The following is a 10,763-nucleotide window of genomic DNA, read 5'->3' as shown; positions in this document are numbered from 1 at the left end:
CGGTTTTTTCGTTTATTGAATTTGATCGCCGAGCAAGTCAGTCTGTCTTTAGCTTCTTGGATATAAACATCTTCAATAGCAGTATACGAAGATATGGAATATTTCTGGACCTTAGCACTGCTCCTTCTGATATATAGTGTAGGATCCGCCCAGGTGGCAAATGGCTCTAAGGAATCAGTTATTGGATCATCCGGAGAACAACCACTTGTGTACGAAATGGCGAACTGCCATGCTCGTTGTGGCCAAGTATCCATTTCCGGCAGCTTTATAAACAAAGGTTGTGGATGCGTCGAGTCATGCCTTCTGAACGGCAATTGCTGCCTGAACTATATCAAGGAGTGCGTCCAAGGACAGGTCACAAATCCCTATAACAAGATGACCTTCTCCAGGTTTTGGAATCTTTGGAAGCAGGGCAGTGAGGTTGGCTATATACCCACATCAGCAACACCAAAAGCAAAAGCCACTCAAAAGATTACCTCACAATCAAACAAATAATGAATAAAAACATTTTATGGTACATTTATGATGATAAATACCATTAAAATCAATTTTTTGATTTCAATAACGATCAATTGCGATCCTTGATAGCAGCTTTCTGCAGTGGTTACTAAAGTCGGCAGTCACGATCTTTATAAATTACCAGAGAAAACTCCCCTAACCCATTGAAACCAATAATTTAAAAGGTTTTTAAAAAGTCCATTAGTTTACATGATCACCAAATAAAAGTTTCAGTGTGTCGATAACAGCGGGAAAAGTCCAGGCAACTTGATGGTATGATCCGAGTGCCGAAAACCGTACCTTCAAGTTGCCTGGACAGCTGATGGGCCCGATCTAGATCTTGGGCAATGCGATCCCGATCCCTTCTTAGATCTTGCCCTTCAGCGTTCGCGGGTTACCGATGCGTCCGCTGCTGGATCCCTGGGACAGCTGATTGATCCTGATCAGACTGGGTCGCTGGGAGCCAACGATGCCAGCCGAACCACCGCCACTACAAGGGATTCCCGCACCATTTGGATTCGTCATGGAGTAGATGTGCCGCCGGAGGACCCTTATGTGCTTTTGGGACACCTCGAAGTTGTGGACCAAGGTGTGAAGCTGCGTCTGGAGCTCAGCTATCAAGCTATCCCGCTCCTGGATCAGGCTGGAGGTGGAGTTCTGGCTCCTACTCAGTTTCAGCTCCAGGTCGTATATCCTTTTCTGCAGATCCCTGCGCTGCTTTTCGCTCTGCTCGCGATGGCGGGAAAGTTGCCTCTTACTGCTCACCTGGAGCTGCTCCAACTGGTCCTTCATTGTGGACAGCTCCTGGGTGAGTTTACGCTTTTCCGTCTTCAAAGCCGAATTGTAGTTCTTGAATATCTTGAGGTCCCTTTCGGCCGCCTTCAATCTGTTGACGGTGACCAGTTTTCTTCGCCCGAGATCATCGATCTTGACCTTCAGTTGCATGGCCTCCTGTTGGAGGGCATGAAGTTTATCCGCCAGCAGACAATTTTCCCGCATTACCTTCTCGTATTTGGAGTGCTCTTCCCGCATAATCTTGGGCAAGTGGGACACACTCTTCAGCTTGGTGTCTATCTTGGATCTCAGGCTGTCTATGTCGTGATATATGCTCGACTCCAGCTGCTTGTTGTTCACGTGCAGCTTCTCGATCTCGTGCTTCTGGGTGCTCATGATGTCCTGCGCCTTCACACAACGCGTGTGGTAGTCCGCAATCCTGTCCTGCTGCTGCCGGATGAGCGTCCGGAACTGCAGCTGCTCGCTCTTCAGGCTCTTGATGGTGGTCAGCAGTTGGCTCAGGTCCCCCGTGTCCCTATCTCTATCCCGATCCCGCTCATGCTTGTACTTGTGGTCCTGGTTAAGGAGAAAACGGAACTCTGTAAAACCAGTAGTAACAATCTTAAGGGGTTCTCAGAAATTATAAGCAACTAAAATTAAAAAGAAGAAGGAACGCTATAGACGACTGTCACGATTATTTAGTCGATATCCAATTTAAAACATAAAACATGAAAAATTTAATCAACGGTAAAATGAAAATTTTGAATTCAGATTTTTAGAGGAAGAAACCACAAGTCTTTAGAGGTATGCCACTTTGAAATCGGATTCAATTTATTAAAGTTATGGACTCTGGAAGTCCAATTGGGGGACACCTCATTTCAAGTCATTGGAAACTTGGAAATAACTAACATGAAAATGCGTCAAAAATTTGATCAACGGTAAAATGAAAATTTTGAATGCAGATTTTCAAAAATTTGATCAACGGTAAAATGAAAACTTTTAATGCAGATTTTTAGAGGATGAAACCACAAGAGAGGTATGCCACTTTGAAATCGTGTAAAATTTGGTAAAGTTATGGACTCTGGAAGTCCAATTGGGGGACACCTCATTACAAGTCATGGGAAACTTGGAAATAACTAACATGAAAATGGGTCAAAAATTTTATCAACGGTAAAATGCAAATTTTGAATGCAGATTTTTAGAGGATGAAACCACAAGTCTTTAGAGGTATGTCACTTTGAAATCGGATTAAATTTGGTAAAGTTATGGACTCTGGAAGTCCAATTGGGGGACACCTCATTACAAGTCATGGGAAACTTGGAAATAACTAACATGAAAATGGGTCAAAAAGTTGATCAACGGTAAAATGAAAATTTTTAATACAGATTTTTAGAGGATGAAACCACAAGTCTTTAGAGGTATGCCACATTGAAATTGGATTAAATTTGGTAAAGTTATGGACTCTGGAAGTCCAATTGGGGGACACCTCATTACAAGTCATGGGAAACTTGGAAATAACTAACATGAAAATGGGTCAAAAATTTGATCAACGGTAAAATGAAAATTTTGAATGCAGATTTTTAGAGGATGAAACCACAAGTCTTTAGAGGTATGCCACTTTGAAATCGGATTAAATTTGGTAAAGTTATGGACTCTGGTAGTCCAATTGGGGGACACCTCATTACAAGTCATGGGAAACTTGGAAATAACTAACATGAAAATGGGTCAAAAATTTTATCAACGGTAAAATGAAAATTTTTAATACAGATTTTTAGAGGATGAAACCACAAGTCTTTAGAGGTATGCCACTTTGAAATCGGATTAAATTTGGTAAAGTTATGGACTCTGGTAGTCCAATTGGGGGACACCTCATTACAAGTCATGGGAAACTTGGAAATAACTAACATGAAAATGGGTCAAAAATTTGATCAACGGTAAAATGAAAATTTTGAATGCAGATTTTTAGAGGATGAAACCACAAGTCTTTAGAGGTATGCCACATTGAAATCGGATTAAATTTGGTAAAGTTATGGACTCTGGAAGTCCAATTGGGGACACCTCATTACAAGTCATTGGAAACTTGGAAATAACTAACATGAAAATGGGTCAAAAATTTGATCAACGGTAAAATGAAAATTTTGAATGCAGATTTTTAGAGGATGAAACCACAAGTCTTTAGAGGTATGCCACTTTGAAATCGGATTAAATTTGGTAAAGTTATGGACTCTGGAAGATCAATTGGGGGACACCTCATTTCAAGTCATTGGAAACTTGGAAATAACTAACATGAAAATGCGTCAAAAATTTGATCAACGGTAAAATGAAAATTTTGAATGCAGATTTTCAAAAATTTGATCAACGGTAAAATGAAAATTTTTAATGCAGATTTTTAGAGGATGAAACCACAAGAGAGGTATGCCACTTTGAAATCGGATTCAATTTATTAAAGTTATGGACTCTGGAAGTCCAATTGGGGGACACCTCATTACAAGTCATTGGAAAGTTGGAAATAACATCTATGCAGATTTTACAAGTCATCGGAAAAACACTTCTGATAATTTATAAGTGTATAACATAATATTTTACCATTACCAAATCCTACCTGTGAGGTGTTGATCACGTCCTTCAGCACATTGTAGACGTCCTTGAAGGAGGCGGGCTCCCTCTCCCGGTCGTCCTGCTCCAAGGATCTCTTTCTGCGCTTGGCGTGTCGGCTGGCCAGTGTTTCCACAATACGGCTGTCGAAGACACTGTTAACCTGCGACGAGAGATGGCCCTCATTTCGGTGATCCTTCGACTGACGATTACTCCTTTCGGATGAGTACTTTTTCCGGGTGGGTTCGCCACTGGAACTTCGGGCTGACAGGACGGTCATGAAACTGGTGTTGCTGCGCAGGATTTGGGGACTCTTTCGCTTGATCGTCATTTGCGAGGCCACACTGCTGGCGGAACTGTAGAAATTATCCTGATCGGCCTCACTTTCCATATCCATTTCTGAAGATTGTCCCCGGCTGGTCACAAAATGATTGTGCTTCTGCTGCATTTCGTTGAGCTCGTAATTGATTTTCATATACTTTTCCTCCAGATCCTTGGTGGTTTCATTGTATTCCTTGAGCTCCTGCTTATACTTGCTGAGTTCGTCCTTCAATTTGTTCCCAATGGCATCCGAATTGGGCGGACTTTTTAATCTCCTATCCGAGTCGTGATTCGATCGATAACCCTGGTTATCTGGTTCTGGCTCACCATCACTCATCATAAGATCAACCTTACCTTCCTTGTTTCCGTGCTTGGGAAATTTCAATACACTGGGATTGGAGTGATCCCTGAAACCTAAGCTGCTGGCACTCATCGTGTCCTGGATATTGACATAGCTACTCTTCTCATCCGGCTGTTCCTCGCTCTTCTCCTCCAATTCGAAGTCCTCTCCCATCGAGGCTTTTTCCAGGATCTGGTTGCGGTTGTGATCCTCGATTTTTGCACAATTCTGCGGACGGAATCCAAGTGTGCGTTGTCTTGTAGCTAGTGACCCCTTGGATGGCTTTAACATCTACGAAAATTTTGCCTATTAGGTTTATAATACACTTGTGTAATTTTTTGCACTGTTTTTGGCCAACAGAGAATTTTTTTTTAAACGTTATGACACATTCGATTCCCAAAAAAAGATAATAATTTTTACGTGAGACGTTACGAAAATTATTTGATAGAAAATATAACGTTACGCCTACTCGAAAGGTATACTTCTAATTCGTGGAAGTAAGAACGGCTTAGGAGGACAAACATCTTTAAAATATAACTCTAAGCCTTAAATATAAAATGGGTTGAAAATTATTTAATATAATATCAAATAAATTCTGATTCACGTAAACAGATAGTTTCTCTGACAATTTTATAATTTTAATAAATTTTCCATATTTATTTCCCGTTTTTCGATCCGAACTATAGTTTGAAAGTGAGGACTTCTATAAATTTTATTAAAACAAGTAATTATGGGTAAATTTATTTATAAAAAAAATTAATTGTCTTCAAAATTGACTGCGTTTTGATTTTAACCCAACTCAAAGTATTAGATATAATGGTTTGTTTCGCAGAAAAATGTGTGTTGATTCAAGTTTCTTCTTCGGGTAATTTTCTGGACCCTTCTTGGAGCGTGGATTTCTCGAGAAGCTGCCCGCCACGTGGACGTAGCAGCTCTGGCCCAACCCAGTGCCCTGGGATCTTTCGTTCGCCTCTACAAAGTCCGAGCAGGCCATTCCAAATCTGTTGCCAACTGCCCAGGCCGAGTGTCCGAGGGTCTTTCAGTTCATTTTATTCGTTAACGAAGAAAACAACTGATTCGATCTGAAACTTTTTCGAAATTTTCTCTTTCAGACTATGTGTTAAATTTTACCAGATTTAGAAGTAGCTCAAAATCGTTAGTAGTTCTAACTGGATAAAAAGCAAAAAAAAAAAATAATTAACTCCAGACGGATAGATAGACTTACTTCTATTTTTTGGTTGAATCGGTAACTGAATTTGAGGCGCGATGGCGGAAAACACGGAGTACACGGATGAGGGGGGCGAGTACGAGGACGATGAGAACCAGTTCATCACCGAGCAGCACATGATGGAGGAGGGTCCCGACGAGGACCTCTTCTCGAAGCTGGGCGAGTCCTCGGACGATCCGGAGCAGAAGCGCATGTACATGGAGTACCTGGCGCTGATCAAGGAGATCGACTGCCAGAACAAGATCATCCAGGACATCAAGACCAACATAATGGACATGTGCGCCAAGCCCTGCAAGACGCGTAACGAGCTGAGGGAGATCAAGCGGCTGAGGATCTGCATGGAGCAGGAGAACATCAAGCTGCACACCATGATGAACCGGGCCGTGCAGCTGCAGAACTTCGGCTCCCACCGGCACTACAAGGAGCTGCCGATGACCACCACCGTGGACGAGGACAACCTGTCGCCGTACATGTGCGGCATAGGACCCTGTCCGCCGGCTGGCAGTGCCACGGATCCCTGCAGCGACGAGCCCAGCTCCTGTGCCAGTGTCTGTGGAGGAGGAGGTCAGCGGGATTCGGCCGGACAGGACGATAAGCTTATCTGCGCACTGCAAAAGGCCATGCAGAAGATGAAGGGCGCCTGCCCGGAGGACAAGAAGATGATCGAGGAGATCGCCTGCGCCATCATGAGCTGCAAGAAGCCGCCCGTCTGCGTCCCAGGACCCTGTCCCAAGCCCTGCCCCCCGCCCTGCCAAGGTCCCTGCCCGCCTCCGTGTCCGGAGAGCAGCAGCAGCAGCATCGGACCGCCCTGTCAGCCTTGTCCTCCTAAAAGGAAGCCCCAGAAGCCATGCCCCATGCCACAAGCCCCTGGAAAATGCGAGTCCATGGAGAGGCTGAAGCGACGCATCCAGAGCATGCAGTCTTCGGTGAAGAAGCTGCTCCAGGAGGTGAGCAACCGGGATGGTCCGGAGCCCTGCGGCGGAGACTTCGACGACGATGACGACGAGGAGGAGGATGCGGGTCCGTGCTCCAGGCCCTGCCCGCCCAGGCCCCCGTGCCCCGAGGATCCCGATCCGCTGGTCATCTGCGGCGGAAAGCGGAACACCAAGGCCGACAAGTACGAGAAGATGAAGGAGAACTACACCAGGCTGTTGACAGAGTTTCAGCGCAAGGACTGCCAGATGAAGGAGCTGCAGAAGCGGATGAAGGGCATCTGCGGTCCCTGCCCATCAAAAGGAGGCGACGGGGACGCCGATGCCGCGGAACTGAATCTGCTTCGCGCCCGGGTCAACGAACTCAAGGAGGAGCAGCTGGAGTTCAAGTGCATCATGAAGGAGCAGTCGCAGCAGCTGGAGGATTACCGCAACAAGTATCTGCTGGCCCAGCAAAAGGTCGAGGAGCAGTGCGTGTCCCTGGAGAAACTGAACATGAACAACAAACGCATTGAGCAGCAGATCAATACGGAGGTCAAGGAAATCCGGGCCAAGTTCCAGGAGAAGCTCAACGAGCTGCTTCACTTCCCCAAGCTGCTGGAGAACGAGCAACTGAAGTTGGCCCAGGTTTGCAAGGAGAAGGACGAGATGCAGACGAAGCTGGTGGTCGTCTGCAAGGAGCTGAAGGCCTGCAAGGCCCAGTTGGAGCAGCCCAGCATCGATGTGCGTCCCCAGTTGGCCCAGTGCCAAATGGAACTGACCCAGGCCAGGAACGAACTGGAGGAGCTGCTGCGCCAGCGGGATCTCTTCTGCGAACAGCTCAAGTCCACCCAAGACGATCTGGACACGCTGCGCACCGAATCCGCCAAGATCATAGCCGGCACCAAGGAACGCGCCGAGTTGATCAAGTCCCAGCAGCAGGAGCAGATCAATCGGCTGGAGAAGGAGTTGGCCCAGTGCCGAGCCACTGCCTCGCTGTCCGTCAACGATCGCGAGGCTGTGATCAGGGAGATGCAGGGCCAACTGAACACCCTGTCCTACAGCTTCGATGCCGCGCAGAAACAGATCAAAACTCTACGCAATCACATCGCCTATGTGTCCAATGAGAATTGCTTCCCCGTCAAGTGCTAAAAGTGTATCGAATCCTCGAGAGACATTAAACGCACCGACGTGTCAGTGAAAGTTGTTACATTCGTTAGTTAACCATTCATTTAAAATTTTATGTAATCTAAATCTCAGTCGACCTAATAAATATTAGTTTTCTTTCGGCCAACTACTATTTTACTATTTTTCCGATTTCGCTTAGTAGTTTTGTGGAGAGAATGAAATGAATTCACACATTACGAGGCTGTTTCTCGTTACGAAATGCTTGTACTACAATGGATTATACTTATCTGTTATCAGCACTTGGGTACGGCAGATAGGGGTTTATGTTTTGGCGCTCCATAGGAAACAAATAGATATTGCTTTATTCTGGCATTTGAGAGAAACAACTACAAATGGTCGGTTCGTGTACGTTAAGGAGCTCTCCTTGCGGCTAATGGCACACTAGAGACAAATCTACAGGGACTTGACCGCCAGTCTCTTCATCTTGGGCGCGTTCCTCTTGGCCTGGCGCTTCTGCTCCTTTGCCTCCCAGCGGCGCTGCTTCTCCGGATCTTCGTCGGCCAGGATGCGCTCCTTCTCCTGCTTGCGCTTGTCCTCGCGACGCTGAGCCGCGGCCTCAGCGCGGGCGGCATGTGTGCTCTTCAAGAACTCCTCCTCGACGCGCTGGCGATTCTTGTCCGACTTGGCTTTGCCCTGTAAATTTAATAATAAATTAATAATATGTCGGAACGTCACCAAAAATATAAGTACCTCCTTAGACATGCGGTAGGTCTTCAGGCGCTCCATCAAATAAAAGATCAACAATAACAACGGCTTAATGGTCTCCATTTCGGCGTGCTTCGGCAGATTGAAGCCGGCGAGGAGCACGGCCTTGGTCTCGGGCTGCTTAAGGGTGCCGCCCTCCTCCTGCTGGATGGGGCCACTGAACTGGTCCGAGATGTGCAGGTAATCGATATAGCTTTGGTACTTATTAAGTGCAGTGATAACGCGTGACTCGAGGATGGCGGACGTGGCCTCCGGGACTTCGGAGAGCACGCCAAATCCGGTGGGCACATTGTAGCGATCCTCCGGTTTGCCGACTAGACTACAGAACTTGCTCTGCGGCAAATAAACGGGTTGAATGTCAATTATAGGTATGCATATTTATATTAGAGAGCCTTACCAGATCTGTATACTCTTTGAAGACCTTGGTGATGGTCTTTTTAGTACCGACTGCAAATACAAATGCATCCATTACGCCGCGTGTGAGTTCAATTTTGATGTGGGCCTGATCCAGCTGTGGGCGCATCAATCCCGCCACCAAGGAGACCAGATCCTGCCGCTTGATCATCTTCAGCTCGACGAGCATGCCCTCGCAGCAGGTCCTGCCGGAGCACCAGAGGGTGTAGAGACTCTCGCTCTCCTTGATCAGTCCTGGATTCTCGTTCTCCGCCTTACCGTCGTCTCCGACCAAGGCGAAGTTCTCATCGAGCAGGGCTCTGTGGGTACTGAACCAAAGCTGCGCTAAACGCGCATTCTTGGCTTTTCCCGCAAAGAAGTTGGCAAAGTAGGCCAACAACCCGGCCACCATGAGCATCTCCATCCAGTAGGAGTCCCAGTGGGTGCGGAAATGGAGGGGTATGTTGGGTATGTTGAGTTTGGGCTCAACTTTCTGATCGATGGGAGGGTCCTTAGAGTCCCCGCCATCGTAGCCCTCGAACTCTTCCTCGTCCTGAAAATACATTTGAGTGGTTAATAAACTATTTATAAACGAAAATGCTTGATTGAGTAAGATTGGTATACTTTTTAGAAATATGGAAATGTATCCATAAAATATATGTTTCATTTGTCTTAATGGAGAAATTCTGGTTTTCACAGTACAAAGTTCAACTTCTTAATTAAAACATGTGGGCACAGTCAAACTTTTTCAACATCAACTGATATCTAGTTACATAAGTAAGTGGAATTTGTTATAACTTTTACATACCTATGGTGACATTGAGTTATAAATAATTAAGAAGTTGTATGTACAAAAAGATATAAATAACTTTTGGCCATTGAAGAGAAAGTGAAAACCATGTTTTAATTTGTAAATGGTTAAAAATTAATTACAACCGCACCCCTCCCCCTTAAAACGAAAGAGTCTAGGAAGGGCACACAAGTCGAAGCCAACTTAACAGAATTAATAATTAATGAAGCATTTGAATGGGTAAGTCGAGCACTTGATCAAAGTTCTTAACCCCTGCCACCCCATTAAAAATCGAACACCTGTCTTTGTTTACCTGGAAGTGCTCAAACTCGTCATCATCTTCCACAATTCCATCCTCCTCCTCGCTCTCCACGTTTTGTACTGGTTTGCGGGTTTCCTTTGGGCGATCCTGGGACTCGATCCTTTCTGCTCCGCCGGAGAAGGAGTCCGCATTTTTGGCCGCTGGCTCAGCGTAAAAATTGCCATCGTCGAACTCGGCAAAATCACCATCGTCTTCCTCAAAGTCGGTCTCCTCCGATTTTGTGCTCGCAAAGCAGAGGAGCGCCAGTAGCAGGAAGGCAAATACTGGTCGCATTTTGGGGGGATTGCGTTGGCGCTAACTGGTCGGCTTACTTAAGTTATAATTTATCTAAATGTCCTAAAACTTTTCACATTAATAAAGAAAAAAAAACTAGGTTAAATTAGAAGTGTGGCCGCCGCTCGACCGTTAAAATATACCGCCCGGCAAAAAAAAAATACTAACAGATATTGGCGCGAATTTAATTGGGGGATTCTCCAAGCCATTGACTAACTAAACATTTAACGGATATTTTCAGAGCTTGAGGGAACGACACACCTTTAATAATATACATTTTTAGTCCGGTTGAAGGCCAGTTTAGCATCCAACGTAGAAATGGTAATAATTGAATGTTTAATCACTGGAATCGAACTAATAGTGTGACGACGGTATTAGCTAAGATTTAATAAATACTAAAAAGCTTTAGGGTATTATTGAAACAA

The 10,763-nt window shown here is 45.3% G+C and overlaps 3 protein-coding genes across 5 annotated transcripts; 1 reads left to right on the top strand and 2 right to left on the bottom strand.

Annotated features, from left to right (window-relative positions):
- Positions 1 to 675: 675 nt before the first annotated feature.
- LOC108047226 (myosin-11) lies at positions 676 to 5,204 on the bottom strand. Of its 3 annotated transcripts, none has more exons than XM_017127331.2 (3): positions 3,875 to 5,204; positions 1,501 to 1,848; positions 676 to 1,449 (listed from the first exon to the last, which is right to left on the bottom strand). In XM_017127331.2, the coding sequence occupies exons 1-3, from the start codon at positions 4,817 to 4,819 to the stop codon at positions 865 to 867; spliced, it is 1,878 nt and encodes a 625-aa protein (XP_016982820.1). In that variant the 5' UTR covers positions 4,820 to 5,204; the 3' UTR covers positions 676 to 864. The 3 variants fall into 3 exon arrangements, with proteins under 3 accessions (XP_016982820.1, XP_016982821.1, XP_016982819.1); XM_017127332.2 differs by having other exon boundaries at positions 676 to 1,848; positions 3,875 to 4,463; positions 4,543 to 4,637; XM_017127330.2 differs by having other exon boundaries at positions 676 to 1,848; positions 3,875 to 5,200.
- A 321-nt stretch (positions 5,205 to 5,525) lies between these two features.
- Positions 5,526 to 7,961, top strand: LOC108047225 (kinesin heavy chain). The gene has a single exon (XM_017127329.2). It carries the CDS (start codon positions 5,795 to 5,797, stop codon positions 7,817 to 7,819), a length of 2,025 nt encoding a protein of 674 aa, XP_016982818.1. The 5' UTR covers positions 5,526 to 5,794; the 3' UTR covers positions 7,820 to 7,961.
- Positions 7,962 to 8,115: 154 nt separating this feature from the next.
- LOC108047227 (PAT complex subunit CCDC47) lies at positions 8,116 to 10,473 on the bottom strand. The gene is made up of 4 exons (XM_017127333.1): positions 10,057 to 10,473; positions 8,958 to 9,506; positions 8,546 to 8,893; positions 8,116 to 8,488 (listed from the first exon to the last, which is right to left on the bottom strand). The coding sequence occupies exons 1-4, from the start codon at positions 10,336 to 10,338 to the stop codon at positions 8,249 to 8,251; spliced, it is 1,419 nt and encodes a 472-aa protein (XP_016982822.1). The 5' UTR covers positions 10,339 to 10,473; the 3' UTR covers positions 8,116 to 8,248.
- Positions 10,474 to 10,763: the final 290 nt, after the last annotated feature.

Source organism: Drosophila rhopaloa, unplaced genomic scaffold (genome assembly GCF_018152115.1).
Source record: "Drosophila rhopaloa isolate 14029-0021.01 unplaced genomic scaffold, ASM1815211v1 contig_2, whole genome shotgun sequence".
Taxonomy (NCBI): Eukaryota; Metazoa; Arthropoda; class Insecta; order Diptera; family Drosophilidae; genus Drosophila; species Drosophila rhopaloa.
This window is presented reverse-complemented; position numbering and strand designations above follow the sequence as displayed.

What these genes read in the sequence shown, in the direction of transcription:
- LOC108047226 (XM_017127330.2), bottom strand. Translation starts at nt 4,819, where the DNA reads ATGTTAAAGCCATCCAAGGGGTCACTAGCTACAAGACAACGCACACTT. An exon ending in ACGTGATCAACACCTCACAG is followed by an intron (nt 1,849 to 3,874) that starts GTAGGATTTGGT and finishes CTCCTTAACCAG; the next exon opens with GACCACAAGTACAAGCATGA.
- LOC108047225 (XM_017127329.2), top strand. Translation starts at nt 5,795, where the DNA reads ATGGCGGAAAACACGGAGTACACGGATGAGGGGGGCGAGTACGAGGAC.
- LOC108047227 (XM_017127333.1), bottom strand. Translation starts at nt 10,338, where the DNA reads ATGCGACCAGTATTTGCCTTCCTGCTACTGGCGCTCCTCTGCTTTGCG. An exon ending in ACGAGTTTGAGCACTTCCAG is followed by an intron (nt 9,507 to 10,056) that starts GTAAACAAAGAC and finishes ATGTATTTTCAG; the next exon opens with GACGAGGAAGAGTTCGAGGG. An exon ending in CCTACCGCATGTCTAAGGAG is followed by an intron (nt 8,489 to 8,545) that starts GTACTTATATTT and finishes TTAAATTTACAG; the next exon opens with GGCAAAGCCAAGTCGGACAA.